This window comes from Aquarana catesbeiana, linkage group LG06 (assembly GCF_042186555.1).
Source record: "Aquarana catesbeiana isolate 2022-GZ linkage group LG06, ASM4218655v1, whole genome shotgun sequence".
Classification (NCBI taxonomy): Eukaryota; Metazoa; Chordata; class Amphibia; order Anura; family Ranidae; genus Aquarana; species Aquarana catesbeiana.
In genome coordinates, this window is record NC_133329.1 from 18,362,977 (window position 1) to 18,380,921 (window position 17,945).

Genomic DNA, 17,945 nt, shown 5'->3' on the forward strand with positions numbered 1-17,945 from the left:
CTTGAACTCATATTAATTATATAGTAAACAATTAGAACTATATTCAAACAACAATTTTATAATCATTGATTAATAATAAAAACAAAAATGGGAAAGGGGAGGGGAAATAAGGGGGGGTGACAACCAAACTATAATCAATGGAATGGTAGGTAAAGATGCAATATTTCAAAATATTATATATATATATATATATATATATATATATATATATATATATATATAAAATGTGTGTGATAATTTGGATAATAATAATACATTTATAAAATTAATCAATAAATATATGCACCCATATGTGCTACCTATGAAAAAGTAAATAAAATGTAATTTTACATTGCTACACATTACTCAGTGAGAGTTGCAGACTATCTACAAGCATCATTATGCATAGGAGCGGCTGCATTTTGACACATGCCAAATCCAAATTAAGATTTGACAGCCAAATAGTGCCAATAATAGTGGAAGTGGTAGACGGGCAGATTGTAGGAGATACTCCCTAATAACTATGTTGAAGATTTTTAGGCCATATCTCCTACATTCGAGACCCTCCCATGGTTATTATTAGTAGCAATAGTATTATTATTGTTATTAATATTATTGTATATTGGTATTTTTCATGAGTTTTAAATGGAGGTCTTTGACATTTGCCTGTATTTATACACTTTAAGGGTCACTTCTCAGTATTCTGCTTTGGATAATGGGTCAAGATATTGTCCAGTTGGATCAAACAAACACTCTAAACGATGGTGGACTCACACCTTGTTGTTGTTGTACACTATCTACTATCTATATGTTCTGCATCTAGTGTGTCTTTTTATGGTGGAATTCAGCATTCCTTGTTTTTTAAAAGACCATTCATAGTAGCACTAATTTGTTACAAAGTATGAAGTGGCTGCTATCTCTGGGATATATGGGATATACTGCTTTTGTATTGAGTATTCCGTGTACATATGTATCATTGCCTATTTGCTCATATTTCAGTTCTGAAGTCTCTAGGCTGAGCACATTTAAGAGTCAAATTTGGCAACACAGTTCATTTGTTACGAATCTGAATATTTGACAAATTGATTTGAAACTTTTAATTGTTTGGAAGACTTTTCTGGCGTTCTGGCCACGCAGGGCATCTGCTGAACTGCATTTCATCTCAATGTTATTCACAGTCATATGAAAGTACAAATACTGTAAACTATGTTTACACAAAGACAGAATCTTGACAATGGGACAACGTTTTCTCTCCAAGGCTTCTTAGATCTGTCTAAATCAATTCAGATAATCTTATGTATTTTCTTCCTGGTTGCTTATATCCTATCCTTAATGGGGAATGGTCTCATCATCTTGGCCTATACACTTGACTCTCATCTCCACACCCCAATGTATTTCTTCTTGAGGGGCTTGTCCATGCTAGAAGTCTGTTCCATTAATGTTACTGTTCCTAAAGCTTTGGGAATTTTCCTGTCCATGGATAGATCCATCACCTTTTTTGGCTGTGCCACTCAGATGTACATCTTTTCTGCAGTTTCTGTGTCAGAATGTCTCTTGCTTGCGGTAATGGCCTTTGATCGGTTCATGGCTATCTGCCACCCTCTACGATATACTTCTGTGATGACCTCTAAAATGTGCTATCAGTTGGCCACTGGACCATGGATTGTAGGGTTCCTGATGTCTTTAATTCACACCAGTTCAATTTTCCGGCTCTCATTCTGTGGCTCTCATCACATAGCCCACTTTTTCTGTGACATCCCACCTCTTCTTCACTTGGCATGTGTCGACACCTTTAAAATAGAGCTGTATGTCTTCATTGTTTGTGTATGTGGAGCAACAATCCCATTCTTTCTAATACTCTGCTCTTACATCAAGATACTGTACTCTGTGTTTCTTCTAAGCTCTAAGGAGGCCCGTCAAAAGGCCATGTCTACATGTTCTGCCCACCTGGTCTCTGTCATCATATTCTATGGCACGGCCATGTATGTCCACCTTCGTCTTGGGACACCTTTCTCTTCATACCAGGACAGAATGACGGCCCTTTTCTATTGTATCATAATCCCAACAATCAACCCTCTGATCTACAGCCTAAAGAACAAGGATATGAAAGCTGCACTTGTAAAAATAAATAGCATAATTCACTACCCCCTCTACATAGTATATCCAGAAACAAAATTGTATTAGCACTGGACTTTTCATTAGATGGCTGATAAAACATATAAAAAAGAAATGATGTGCTTAAATGTTTGCACATTGCATACATTCATAAATAACATGTTATAAATATAGAACCTATCCTGACAATTTTTTAATCTCATAATTAAAATGTAACTCTTTTTATAAATTTTATTGTGGCTTAAGGACAGAATTGCCCTGAGATCCTTTCTAAGGGACCGGGGCTGATTAGCTACCAGGGTCTAGGGAGAGGGGGTCTAGGGAGAGGTCTTATTCATATGCTGCAACCTCTTCCTTTTCTCCCTCGCTGCTATTTGGATCAGAATGTCTCTAATGAAGGCTTTATGGGCACACCACAAAGAACATACATTTTCATTAAAAGGAGCATTCGTTTTAAAGAATTCAGTCACATAGTTGGTAAGGTTGAATAAAGACAAAAGTCCATCCAGTTCAACCTGTGTGTGTGTGCTCATATAAAAACCATATCCCATATCCCTGTATATTGTACTCACTAAGATGCACATCTAAGAGTTTTTCTTAAACTTATCAATACTTCCTGCTAACACCACCGATTGTGGAAGTGAATTCCACATCCTTACCGCCCTGAGGGTAAAAAAAACCCTAAAAAAACCCCAGTTTAAACCGCTTCTCCTCCAATTACACTGAGTGGCCCCTCTAATAGAGCTATATGATCAACTGCAACTCCATTTTGTAATCTCTCCTCCATTGTGTAATCTCCCCTCTATTTTATAAGCTTGTTTTTAAACAATGTACGTGCCTTATCTTACACTTCTTTCTCGTTGATGATGGAAAAAATCTCTCTGTAGAAGCCTGGTTAACCCTTAGAAAAGCATGAGTGCAGCACTGATGGCTTTACTTTTCTTATTATTTCAGTATGCATGTTTCAAGCTTATTATGTGTTTATTTACTAGAACCACTAGAACCCCTGACCCAAGTGCTGAAAGTAAAGCTTACCTCAGTCTTTATTACAGTAGAAGCTCTGTAGTAAAGTAAGTCATTTTTTATGACTTAAGAGGGGATTGTAATAGAGCTATATGATCAACTGCAACTCCATTTTGTAATCTCCCCTCCATTTTGTAATCTCCCCTCCATTTTATAAGCTTGTTTATAAAGAATGTAAATGCCTTATCTTACATTTTTTTCTCGTTAGCGTTTAGACTTTTTTGCTTGAGCCAACTTTTAATTAAAACCCCCACTGTATGACTCATTGTGTTTAGGACGATTCTCGGTAGTCTATGTCCTTGCAGATAAGCTATTTTTGTAAATTCCTTTTAGCTGCCTAAACTAATGATGGAAAAATCTCTCTGTAGAAGCCTGATTAACCCTTAGAAACTCGGGAGCAAGCTTACCCCTCCCCTCTTGTGTTGTAACTTGCATATGTTGTTATCGATTCTGAATAAAGATTTTAGACTCACTTTGCACATGAAAGCTGCCTGTTGTGTGTGTGTCATTTGGGTCTCCATAATTCTGATGGGATCGCTGTGGATTACCAAGGATGGGTGGTCAGCTGTCCAGTAATATATCCTTTCAGCCCCATGTCTTTTTATACTCCCTGAGACTGAATAGTTTATTCCCTATGCTAGAATCACCATTGAGGTATTTGTATATCGCTATCATATCTCCTCTCAAGCGTCACTTCTCCAGTGAGAATACATTCATTGTTTGTAGTCGTTCCTTGTAACTGAGGCCCTCCGGTCCCCTTATTCATTTTGTTGCCCTTCTCTGGACTCTCTCCAGCTCCAGTACATCTTTTCTGAGTATACAAGAAAAAGAACCGCTGCTCCAGGTATATAAAGATAAGGCTGATTGGAGTATCTTGCAGAATTCTAACCCCGACCCGCCTCCGTGAGAAACTTCGAAAGAAGAAAGAAATGGCTGCTCATCCAGAACTTGCGATTGCCTTTTATTGTGCTTCACAAAGATAACACCAAAGACACCAAACTGTGGTCACGTAGACGCGTTTCACACATACATCTTGTGCTTAATCGGTACCAATGATGGTAATGATTAAGCACAAGATGTATGTGTGAAACATGTCTACGTGACCACAGTTTGGTGTCTTTGGTGTTATCTTTGTGAAGCAAAATAAAAGGAAATCGGAAGTACTGGATATGCAGCTATTTCTTTCTTCTTTCCAAATATCCTTTCTGAGGACTGATGACCAGAATTGGAAGGCATACTTAAGATGTGGCCAAACCAGAGTTTTATAAAGTGGCAGAATTATAGTTCTATCTCTCGAATGAATTCCCTTTTTATTGTATGCCAATAGTCTGCTAGCTTCGCTTACTGCAGCTTGGCATTTCATGCCATTGCTGAGCCTGTCATATACTAGGACCCCCAGATCTTTTTTCGCCCTAGTGAGTAACTAGCAATCATATTTTTAGCCCCCAAGTGCATTACTTTACTTTTTTCAATTAAACCTTATTTCCCATGCAGTTGCCCACCCCATTATTTATCCTGCTGTGAAGTTATTGCCCTGCTTAGCTTTGTGTCATCAGCAAAAACTGAAACTGAGCTATTTATCCCATCCTCTATATCATCCCACTAACCACCCCAGACCATTCTGGGTACATGTTATTTTTTTAACACCCTTTGGATGTGCTCCTGTAACCAATTTTCTATCCAGGTTTGTAACTTAAGCGTTTGTGGGGGACTGTGTCGAATGCTTTTGCAAAATCCAGATACACCACATCCACAGGTCTAGATAGCAGCTCACTTACTCATAGAATGTTAACAGGTTGGTTTGACAAGAACGACCTTTTGTAAAGCCATGCTGATTACTACTAATGATACTGTATTCCTCAGCAAAATCTTGGATATAATCCTTTATCATTCCTCCAGTAGTTTACATACTATTATTGTTAGACTGACTGGCCTGTGGTTTCCAGGTATATATCTCTGCCCTTTTTTTAAATATTGGTATCATGTTGGCCCGCTGGTACCATTACTGTCAGTATGCTGTCCATAAAAATTAGGAATAGCAGTCTAGCTATGACCTGACTGAGTTATTTGAGGAATTTCGGGTGTAAGCCATCTGGTCCTGGTGATTTATTTGCGCTATGCTTCTCACTGTAGAAGTGCTGTCCTATGTTACTATACACCTTCCTCGTATATTGCATTTAGGAAGGACACTGCTGAGCCTATGCCCTCTCCACCAGTGCAGCATACCTCTGCCACCTCCTGGTGACAGAATAAGGTCTCTGTAAGAGAAGTCCAGCTAACAGATGCGCACCTGCGCACACGTACGGGCACACCAGTGTAAAGAAGGACTTGTATTGGCGCATGCGCGGACATGCACAGGGGCGCGCTAATGCGCTCACACAGGTGCACGCAAATGCGCACACAGCCCTCATGCCACTTTGTGTCCTTCACTCCCTGTCATCACTACCAGGGGTGTCGGACAGGAGGTGCAGGAGAAGCCCCCTCTCCAGATTGATCTCCACCAGGTACGTGACAGTCTCACTTAGCACTAGCACGTACCTCATGCATGCTCTAGTTAACTCCTTCACTCTCCTGTACTATACAGCTAGGTATATGGGGTCTTCATACTGTGAGTTTGGTCCCAGTTTGCTTTGGGGAACTGACTGCTAGGGAGGGAGTCAGAGCACCGACCCCCTTGATAGCGGAGGACCTGTCACCTTCACCAGGTGCCATGCTTCATGACCAGATGCTGTATAGTTGCCACCAGTTCTTGGTTACCTGTGACAACTACTGTCCAACTCCAACTCTCCTGCCAAGTTAATCCTTTGTAGTGGCCTTGCTTCATATCCTATATGTGCTTTATAGACCCTGTTCTTCTGATATGCAATATTTTATAAATTACTCCTTGAATAACTTCAGACCAGGCTTAGAATATTTTAGAAACTTTAATGACAAATCTCATGACAATGTCTATACAAGTGCAATACTGTTCCAAGTTGGGGCCTGCCCAGCCATACTTCAAAAATGTGTGGTCCATAATCGGTATCCTACAAGCCTGGGAGATTCCTCCAAAGCTCTGGTATCTCGTAGGACTACATGGCGCAGCAACCCTTTCTCAGCGTCCCATGTGCACTCTCTCTCTCTCCTTGGAAAAAATTCCAGATCCAAAAATCGCTTCTCAGCCTGGGCAAACCAGCCTGGGCAAACCAACTAGCTTACTTACACAAAAAATCCTCCTTGTAGGCACCTTATTACAAGCTTGCTGGACATCTCATTCTGAAACCATTGACATTTATATAGAGTTGGCCCCACTCTGTGTCTGTGACCACCTCCACTCTTCTTGGAAGGCTTTCCACAAGATTTTGAAGTGTGTTTGTGGGAATTTGTGGCTATTTGTGAGGTTAGGTACTGATGTGGAATGAAAAAGTCTCACAATCGGCATTCTAGTTGTTTTAAAGGTGCTCTGTGCAAGACATTTTAATCAAACTGGGACAAACTGGTCAAGCCAATTCCTTATGGAGCTAGCTTTGTACATAGTGGACAGTCATGCTGGAACAGATTTCAAACTGTTGTTAGAAGGCTGGAAACACACAATTATCTACATATGTTTATATATTATAAACCCCAGGTGCTTCAAGGAAAAAAGCACAGAAACAGTCACAAGTGAAAGCTCTTCTTACACTTCTACAAAAATATACAGCAGTAGTTTTTGGATACAAGAGTTCATTGTTCATAAAAATGAAGTCGGCATGAGAATGCTTTTGTTTAAACTATAGTGGAGAGGGATTAGTGCCCCCATCAGATTTTTTATGCTGTCTATGCCCCCAATAGGGAGCTTCATCCACTCTAATGCCACGTACACACGATTGGACATTCCGACAACAAAATCCTGGATTTATTTCTGACGGATGTTGGCTCAAACTTGTCTTGCATACACACGGTCGCACAAATGTTGTTGGAAATTCAGAACGTCAAGAATGCGGTGATGTACAACACTTACGATAAGCCGAGAAAAATTATGTTCAATAGCCAGTGCGGCTCTTCTACTTGATTCTGAGCATGCGTGGAATTTTGTGCGTTGGAATTGTGTGCACACAATTGGAATTTCCGACAACAGATTTTGTTGTCTGAAAATTTGAGAACCAGCTCTCAATTTTTTGTTGTTGGAAATTCCGACAACAAATGGCCGATGGAGCCTACACACAGTCGGAATTTCCGACAACAAGCTCACAGAGAACATTTGTTGTCCTCTAACCATTATCTTCAAAAATTAAAAAGTAGAAAACCCCAAATTGTGGGTTGTCACAAAACAGTAATCAAAATCTTCCAATGGGGACACTAGTTTTGGTGACCCTGGTGACACCCTGGGATTCCCTCACTTTGGAGCAATTTTCTCTCACTTCCTGTTTTGGCTAAGGGACCGGAAGTGAAGAAAAAATTCCTCTATGGGATACAGATGGCAAAAAAAAAACTGACAGAAGTTACAGTTACTTTATCCAAAATGTAAAAAAAAAAATGCCTTTGGTTACACTTTAACCGCTTGCCGTCCAGCGAAGATATACGTCGGCAGAATGGCACGGCTGCGCAAATGAGTGTACATGTACGTCCCATTTAAAACGTAGCCTAGCGGGTGCACATGTGCACGCCCCCGCCATGCAACGCGGGGTCCCGCAGACTCAATGTCTGCCAGTGGCCTGCCATCATGGCACAGAGAGGCAGAATGGGGTGATGCCTATGTAAACAAGGCATTTCGCTGTTCTCCCTAGCAACATGACAGGGATCTACTGCTCCCAGTGATTGGGAGCAGTGATCTCTGTCATGTTCTAGTGAGCCCATCCCCTCTACATTTAGAACACACTGAGGGAACACATTTAACCCCTTGATTGCCCCCTAGTATTTAACCCCTTCCCTGCCAGTGTCATTTACACAGTAATCAATGCATTTTTATAGCACTGATCGCTGTATAAATGTCAATGGTCCCAAAATAGTGTCAAAAGTGTCCGATCTGTCCGCCACAATATCGCAGTCATGATAAAAATCACAGATCACCACCATTACTAATAAAAAAAAAAAGAATAATAAAAATGCCATAAATCTATCCCCCATTTTGTAGACATTATATATTGCAATTTTTTTACCAAAAATATATAGAAGAATACATATTGGCGTAAACTGAGGAAAAAATTTGTGTTTTTATATATTTTTTGGGGATATTTATTATAGCAAATAGTAAAAAATATTGTTTTTTTTTTCAAAATTGTCGCTCTTTTTTTGTTTATAGCACAAAAATAAAAACTGCAGAGGTGATCAAATACTATTAAAAGAAATCTATATTTGTGGGAAAAAAAGAATGTCAAATTTGTTTGGGTGCAACGTTGCACAACCGCGCAATTGTCAGTTAAAGCCACGCAGTGCCGTATCGCAAAAAATGCTCTGGTCAGGAAGGGGGTAAATCCTTTCCGGGGCTGAAGTGGTTAAGCTCAAAATTCCCCATTATTCTTGGCTCTCTTAGGCATTCAGCCACTGATTTCCCTTTGTAGTAACCAAAAAATTACAGGTCTCTCAAAACAAAGGACTGTAGAAAAGTTTAGAACTTTCTTGCAGTGAAGGAAGCAGGCATCAGTTCAGTAGGTTTGCATAATGCAATACAAACTGGAATACCTTTGCATGAGAAGGGCTAACCTGACTTCAGAACCTTTCCATCCCTTTTCAGTCAGTGGCACTATCCCTATATATGCTCCCACTGAAGGGTCCCCTTATGGTGCAAACTGCGCTATGTATAGCCCATCTTTGCCAAAAAATGACCAGGCTGCCCCAAAGGGGTGCCCAGAGCCTATAGCATACAACACATTGCTGCATCAACAAAGTGGTCACATAACAAAGAAAAAGGAATTGATTGAGCAATCACATAACCACTTCAATTCCCATAGAGCAATCCTATTGTGTGGAGTGATCACTGGGGGACAAGTTTGGCCTGATATCACCTCTCAGCAACAAGCAGACACTGCCCTCCCACACTGTAAACACAGGGAGATGGGTAGCAGCGGAAGTCCATTGACTGACCACTTGTCTATAAATTTCACATTAGTTAAGAGGTCTTGGAATCTTCCACAAGTACGGTATAAGGTGAAAACAACAATATCATTCCACAGTTTTGAGTAAAGCAGAGCCATGCTGGAGCCCTGGTTGGAAAGTACTTGCTTTCTGGGAGACAGACAAGGAATAGCTCCCACCATCTCCAAATTCAGTGGACCTTTGATAGGGAGAGTCTTACTGTAAATGTCCTCAATACACTCCATGTCATCCTATAATATATTGTGCATTCTAATGTAGAAATAAGAAAAAAAAAATCCAAAACACAATTAATTCTTCCAAACCACAATTACATAGGTGTGGCAGCACTGAACTCTGCTCTTCAGGGCCCCCAGCAGTGCAAGCTTTTTGGTTTTCACTTCCCACAGGTGACACCATGATTGAGGTTCACGGGTTATTAGTGGCTGTGCCCCTGCCTGTTAATGGATAAGGCCTGCACTGCTAGTGGGCTTAGAGCAGTGATGGCGAACCTTGGCACCTTGGAACTACATTTCCCATAGTGCTCATGCATTCTGCAGTGTAGTTGAGCATCATGGGAAATGTAGTTCCAAAACATCTGGGGTGCCAAGGTTCGCCATCCCTGGCTTAGAGGAATAGAGATACCCACCACCTCATTCATACCTCCCAACTTTTTGAGATGGGAATGAGGGAAACCCATCAGCAAAAGTATGCAGGCATAGGACACACCCATTGCCATGCCCCCTTAAAGAAGAATTGTACAGACAAGCTTGATTAAACCCACAAGTGCTTTTTTTTACCACTATTATTCCTTTATATTGGCTTTTGGAATTTACAAATACAGCAATTTAGAAATCAGATGAAAGGTTTAGCGCTGAAAAACACTTTTTGATAGATAAAAAGTGCATTTTCTATACATCTATATAGATCAGACCAAAATGAGGGACAAATGAGGAGGAATGAGGGACAGAGGGACATTGCTCCAAATCAATGACAGTCCCTCGAAATCAGGGACAGTTGGGAGCTATGCCTCATTAGTCAATAATAGATACAATGTAGAGAAGGCATACATCAACCACGGGTTCCTCCAATTAGGAGGATCAGAATATACAGTGTAGAATTCTACTGTTGTAGCAGGATTTAACGTTTTTGCCTTCTGTTTATTTCTGCCATTCGTAAAGCCTCCTGCACTTTCTTCTCAATCTCTACATCATGCATATACTTTAGGAGGAATTTCTTTTTCTCCAGTCTCTCCCTCCTCAGATCCCGTTGGTAGGACATATAGAAGGCGACATCTTGCAGAGCATTGTAGAGAAATATCAGTATGTCGGTGTCTTTCCCCCAGATCCTCTCACGATTTTCTGTGGTATAATTCTCCACCGGTATGACCTGCTCGGCTCCCATCGCTATGAACTGGTTCCTCACTTCAGAAGTATTTTGACTTTCTTTGTGGGTGATGACTACAATTGGAATAAAGCCTGAAAGACATATGGAAGCAGGTAAATGTTAGAAAAGGTAAATATACATGAGGGGGGGGGGGATTTAGAAAAAAAAAAGGTTGGGATTATAGAAAAACTAATAATGGTTATTGAGGGTTTAGACTTGTTTGATTTGTCCTATATTTGCTGGAGTGCTGGAACTGTCATCATGTGTACATGAACAATACTTTGGTTTGCTCATGAGCCCTAAGTTATGAATGAAAGCTGCAGCTAGGAATAAAGCAGCTTCTTTTTTCCTGCCATTACTAAGAGTAGGATTGTCAAACTGGCAACCCAGCTGTACAGATGCTTCGAGAGAGCTGTTCTTCCTGTGCAATCTGCAAGGCTGATTGTCAGTTTGCCAGCTGGGTCTTCAGGAACACTGACAGCTGTAGAGGTTTCCACTCTAGCCATCCCTCACCCACCCCGCCCCTACCACCACCACCAGGGCTCAAGCTGGGAGCCTCATCTGCAGCCTTACCATCCTCTTATACTGTATATACAGTGTCTTGAAAAAGTATTCACACCCCTTGACATTTTCCACATTTTGTCATGTTACAACCAAAAACGTAAATGTATTTTATTGGTATTTTATGTGATAGACCAACACAAAGTGGCACATAATTGTGAAGTGGAAGGAAAGTGATAAATGTTTTTTTTTAATTGTTTACAAATAAATATCTGAAAAGTGTGGCATGCATTTGTATTCAGCCCCCTTTACTCTGATACTCCTAACTAAAATCTAGTGGAACCAATTGCCTTCAGAAGTCACCTAATTAGTAAATAGAGTCCACTTGTGTGTAATATAATCTCAGTAGAAATACAGCTGTTCTGTGAAGCCCTCAGAGGTTTGTTAGAGAACATTAGTGAACAAACAGAATAATGAAGGCCAAGGAACACACCAGACAGGTCTGGTATTAAGTTGTGGAGAAGTTTAAAGCAGGGTTAGGTTCTAAAAAAATATCCCAAGCTTTGAACATCTCACGGAGCTCTGTTCAATCCATCATCTGAAAATGGAAAGTGTATGGTACAACTGCAAACCTACCAAGACATGGCCGTCCACCTAAACTGACAGGCTGGGCAAGGAGAGCATTCATCAGAGAAGCAGCCAAGAGGTCCATGGTAACTCTGGAGGAGCTGCAGAGATCCACAACTCAGGTGGGAGAATCTGTCCTCAGGACAACTATTACATAGTTAGTCAGGTTGAAAAAAGCCACAAGTCCATCTAGTTCAACCGAAAAAAAAAAAAATAATACTGCAGTCCCATATACACAATCCTTCACCCACAGTTGATTCAGAGGAAGGCAAAAAACCCCAGCAAAGCATGATCCAATTTGCTACAGCAGGAGAAAAAAGTTCTTCCTGATCCCCTGAGAGGCAATCGGATTTTTCCAGAATCAACTTTACCTATAAATGTCAGTACCCAGTTATATTATGTACATTTAGGAAATAATCCAGGTCTTTTTAAAGCAATCTACTGAACTTGCCAGAACCACCTCTGGAGGAAGTCTATTCCACATTTTCACAGCTCTTACTGTGAAGAAACCTTACAGTATTTGGAGATGAAATCTTTTTTCCTCTAGAGTGCCCTTGTCCTCTGTGATGACCTTAAAGTGAATAACTCAACATCAAGTTCACTATAGTTGCCCTAATCTTTCCTCATATTTCAGCTCCTCCATGCCTCTTATCAGTTTGGTTGCCCTTCTCTGCACCAGTTTCTTTCTCCAGTTCCCCGACTATTAGTCGTGCACTCCACAAATCTGGCCTTTATGGAAGAGTGGCAAGAAGAAAGCCAGTGTTGAAAGAAAGCCATAAGAAGTCCCGTTAGTAGTTTGCAAGAAGCCATGTGGGGTACACAGCAAACATGTGGAAGAAGGTGATCTGGTCAGATGAGACCAAAACTGAACTTTTTGGTCTAAAAAAGTGTGTGGCACAAAACAAACACTGCACATCACCCTGAACATACCATCTCCACCGTGAAACATGGTGGTGTCAGCATCATGTTGTGGGGATGATTTTCTTCAGCAGGGACAGGGAAGCTGGTCAGAGTTGATGGGAAGATGGATGGAGCCAAATACAGGACAATCTTAGAAGAAAACCTGTTAGAGTCTGCAAAAGACTTGAGACTGCAGCAGAGGTTCACCTTCCAGCAGAACAACAAACATACAGCCAGAGCTACAATGGAATGGTTTAGATCAAAGCATATTCATGTGTTAGAATGGCCAAGTCAATGTCCAGACCTAAATCTAATTGAAAATCTGTGGCAAGACTTGAAAATTGCTTTTCACAGACACTCTCCATTCAGTCTGACAGAGCTTGAGCTATTTTACAAAGAAGAATGGGCAAAAATGTCCCTCTCTAGACTGTCTACTTTCCGAAAAGGAAAGTATCATTTGGGAGATATTTGTACTGTCCTGTGATTTTAGGGCCTTGCATATTGAGATAGGCCATCAGTATTAGGGATTGGCTTTATGTTTGGGTCAAACATGAGTTTGACTCGAACATTAGTTGTTCGCCGAATAGCGAACAATTCAGGGTGTTCGCAGCAAATTCGAAAGCCGCGGAATACACTTTAAAAGTCTATGGGAGAAATCAAAAGTACTAATCTTAAAGGCTTATATGCAAGTTATTGTCATAAAAAGTGTTTGGGGACCTGGGTCCTGCCCCAGGGGACATGTATCAATACAAAAAAAAGTTTTAAAAAGGGACATTTTTGTTCGGGAGCAGTGATTTTAATAATGCTTAAAGTGAAACAATAAAAGTGTAATATTCCTTTAAATTTCATACTTGGGGTTTGTCTATAGAATGTCTGTAAAGGAGCAAATGTTTCCCGTGTTTAGAACAGTCTGACAGCAAAATGAAAATTTTGAAAGGAAAAAAAAGTCATTTAAAAGTGTTAGCGCTAGTGCCGGCTACAATGAATTGTCAGTCCGGCAATACACATAAAAGTTTATTGATAAAAACGGCATGGAATTTCCCCTCAGGGGAACCCCGAACCAAAATTAAAAAAAAAAAAAAATGCGTGGGGGTCCCCCTAAATTCCATACCAGGCCCTTCAGGTCTGGTATGGATTTTAAGGGGAACCCCGCGCCAAAATTTTTAAAAAATGGCATGGGGTCCCCCCAAAAATCCATACCAGACCCTTATCTGAGCATGCAACCTGGCAGGTTGCAGGAAAAGACGGGGGAACAAGAGGGCGCCCCCCCTCCTGGACCGTACCAGGCCACATGCCCTCAACATTGGGAGGGTGCTTTGAGGTAGCGGCCCCCCAAAGCACCTTGTCCCCATGTTGATGGGGAGAAGGGCCTCATCCCCACAACCCTTGCCCTGTGGTTGTGGGGGTCTGCGGGCGGAGGGGTTATCGGAATCTGGAAGCCCCCTTTAACAAGGTGACCCCCAGATCCCTGCCCCCCCATGGGAATTGGTAATGGGATACAAATGTACCCCTACCATTTCACAAAAAAGTGTCAAAAATGTTAAAAAAGACAAGAGATGGTTTTTGACAATTCCTTTATTAATTTCTCCTTCTTTCCCCGTTTCTTGTTCCATCTTCTTTCTTCTGGTCTTCCTTTGGTGTTCTTCTTCTTCCTCCATCTTTTTCTTCTCCCGCTTTTTCCTCTGCTTCCTTCTCCGGTCTTCTCGTTCGGCATCTTCCTCCGACTTCTTCTCCGCTTCGTCCTCCGCACGATCTGCCTCAGTGGGAGTTTTCCACTGTGTGATGCTTCTGTTGAGGTGACAGTTCTTATATAATGTAGGGCGGGGCCACCCAGTGACCCCGCCCCCCTCTGATGCACGGGGATATCCCTATGGCTTTCCCCGTGTTGTCAGAGGGGGGGGGGTCACCCTGCGTGCTTGGATAAGGGTCTGGTATGGATTTTTGGGGGGACCCCACGCCATTCTTTTAAAATTTTGGTGCGGGGTTCCCCTTATTATCCATACCAGACCTGAAAGGCCTGGTATGGAATTTAGGAGGACCCCCACGCATTTTTTTTTTAATCTTGGTTCAGGGTTCCCCTGTGGGGAAATTCCCATGCCATTTTTATCAATGAACTTTTTATGTGTATTGCCGTACCAACATCTCATTATAGCCGACACTAGCGCTAGCACTTTTAAATGACTTTTTTTCCTTTAGAAATGTCATTTTGCTGTCAGACTGTTCTAAACATGGGAAACATGCGCCACTTTACAGACATACTAGAGACACCCCCCAGGTATGAAATTTAAAGGAATATTACACTTTTATTGTCTCACTTTAAGCATTATTAAAATCACTGCTCCTGAAAAAACGGCCATTTTTAAAACGTTTTTTTGCATTGATACATGTCCCCTGGGGCAGGGGCCTTTAAAATGAGGACTTTTGATTTTTCATGTTCGTGTCCCATAGACTTTAATGGTGTTCGCATGTTTGAACGAAGTTTTTGCCTATTCGCGGGTTCTGGATGCGAACTGTATGCCGCACGCCGCACGCCGCTCAGCTGATGGCTTTGGGATCCACGAGCTCTCTTTGCGCACACCACTATATGCAGTGTGACTGTTTGGCTTTGTGTTTTTTATAGTTTATTTTATTTTTATATACTAGCCTGAGCTGTTGGGCAATTAACTTTTTAATAAAGTATTTTTTTTAAAAAATGTAATACACTACGGGAGCCCTGTTTCCTTTCCTATGTGGATGACCATATTACGGATGGGTTTTGTGTCTGGAGCGGGAGTACCCAGGAACAACCTCACTGGAATCTAGGACGTCACACCAAGGCCTGATACTACATGCCTACTACCCCTGCAGGGGTGCAGGGAGCTGGTGAGTGGGGATCCTTGAGGGGGAGCACCGCAAGTCACTGGATATCAGCTGGTTGTCTGCACGAAAGTCACTAATTATAAGAACACTGCTGGAGCACTGTTGGAACACTATATATACATTTTTTTGTGCTGGAACTTTATATATATATTTTTTTTTGCTGGAACTGCATCTTTTTGCTGGAACTATATATATATATATATATATATATATATATATATATATATATATATATATATATATATATATATATATATATATATATATATATATATATATACACACACACACACACACACACACACACACACACACACTTTTTTCTTATGTGGATTTCAGACTCTCACACCCCTAAAATTTTTATATTATTTTTCACCAATCACCCATAATATATGGAGTATTGATTTACTATCTAATACACCTCCCATCACCACTAAAAACTTTTTGGGATGGATGGAGGGTATTAAACATATGTTTTTTGGCTCTCTTTCATGAGCTTTCACTTTTTATGTAATGATTAATAATTGGTTCACTACACAAATTGTAGAGGGGACTTCTACAGGTTAGATCCCTTTTCACACAAGAGGTGGGGACACATTCACGCACAGAAGTTTTCTTGTTGAGCGGTTGCTCTTAGTTGCACATTTAGCACAATTTACCACAACAGATACCCCATTAGAGGTAGCGCCACTTATCCCTATCCTTAAAATTCTCTATACAGTGTTGCATGACCCGACAATTGTTATTCAAATTGCGAAAGTGTGAAAGCTGAAAATTGGCCTGGGCAGGAGGGGTGTGTGAAAGTAACTGGTATTGAAGGGGTTAAATTGAATACGTTAATACTTCACAGCTTCAGTGAGCAGCTTAAAAAAAACCCCACAATTTCAAACCTCTGTGGGTTTGCAAAGCAGTTTTTTTTTTGTTACCTTTTACATTGCAATGATTTTTTACACTGTTACTGTGAACGTTTGTATCATTGTCAGGACTTTTGCTGAATAAGGCCAGCTGCTGCCATCTAATGACTACAAGTAATCATGACAATGAAGAGTTTATGAATGAGCTGGGCAATATTGATTCAGCATTTGATAATGTGCTATCCCTCATTAAAGTAAAACATTAAATTACAAGTTCTCTTTTTTATTGTCACAAATGTCACGTCTACCCCAACGCAGGTGGTCAGACACTATAGCTGGCTACTGTGTGCTTCACCTATAGCAGCCCCCTTTCCCTTAGGACAAGCAGGCCTACTGGTACTTGGTTGCCCCCAGGACTTATACACAATGCTATAGTGTCTGGCCACCCTGCCAGGGCAGATGCGAACTGAGCAATGCAAACAGGTACTTGCAGTTTAGCAGACAGGTAGTGTGGTTCAAAGGCAGTTCAGGTAATAAGGCAGGCTGAGTTCACGGGACAATCCAGTATCCTTTCCAGGTAAAAGGCAGGCTGAGTTCAGGGGATAATCCAATAATCAATTCGGGTCATACACAGGAGATCCAACAACAAGCAAGGCAGACTAACGTGAGGCTTCATCTAGAACAATGCAGGTAAGTCTGTCTTTATCACAAGCAAGGGATAGAGTCTTTGGTTTGCTAATATCAGGTGACTGAGCAGATCAATCACCTAACAGGTGAACACAGGCAGGGAGAATGCAAGAGCCAACACGTGGATACTGGAATGGGAAGCAGGAGCACTTAAGTGATCCTGACAATTATTCTTTGTGTCATTTTATCTATTTTTATGACCTTTCACCAGTTTTGGAAACAGGCATTTTCTGTTGAATTTTTACATTTTATTGATTTTAGGGCAATCAAAAAAGTTCTAGCTAGTATTTATATTACCATTTTTTTTATGTTGGGTGAGAGTGACTATGAGCAATATTCAGCCATATTATCTACTCCAGCCAAGAATTGAGCCCGCCCAAATACAGAGGTTTTAAATGTCCTTCCAACCCAACAGACCTCTGGCTTGTCAAAAAGGGATCCCACCAAAATGTTTTATAATTTGGTGGAAACATACAGTGCCTTGAAAAAGTATTCATACCCCTTGAAATTTTACACATTTTATCATGTTACAACCAAAAATGTAAATGTATTTTTTGGGGGATTTTATGTGATAGACCAACACAAAGTGGCACATAATTGTGACGTGAAAGGAAAATGATAAATGGTTTTCAAATTTTTTTACAAATAAATCTGTGAAAAGTGTGGGGGGGCATTTGTATAGCGCCCCCCTGAGTCAATACTTTGTAGAACTGCCTTTCTCTGCGATTACAGGTTTTTGGGGATATCTACCAGTTTTTCACATCTAGAGAGGGACATTTTTGCCCGTTCTTCTTTGCAAAATAGCTCAAGCTCTGTCAGATTGGACAGAGAGCGTCTGTGAACAGCAATTTTCAAGTCTTGCCACAGATTTTCAATTGGATTTAGGTCTGGACTGTGACTGGGCCATTATAACACATGAATATGCTATGATCTAAACCATTCCATTGTAGCTCTGGCCGTATGTTTAGGGTCGTTGTCCTGCTG

General features: G+C 40.9%; 2 protein-coding genes across 2 annotated transcripts in view; one reads left to right on the forward strand and one right to left on the reverse strand.

Moving 5' to 3' along the window:
• Positions 1-1,185: 1,185 nt before the first annotated feature.
• Positions 1,186-2,163, forward strand: LOC141147870 (olfactory receptor 2G3-like). Its single transcript, XM_073635037.1, has one exon. The coding sequence runs from the start codon at positions 1,186-1,188 to the stop codon at positions 2,161-2,163; it is 978 nt and encodes a 325-aa protein (XP_073491138.1).
• Positions 2,164-6,022: 3,859 nt separating this feature from the next.
• Positions 6,023-17,945, reverse strand: part of LOC141148202 (uncharacterized) — a 59,929-nt gene continuing 48,006 nt past the window's right edge. Inside the window, exon 4 of the mRNA XM_073635420.1 lies at positions 6,023-10,625. Coding sequence (XP_073491521.1) covers positions 10,288-10,625 — 338 coding nt within the window. The 3' untranslated portion in view covers positions 6,023-10,287. The remainder of the gene's footprint in view (positions 10,626-17,945) is intronic.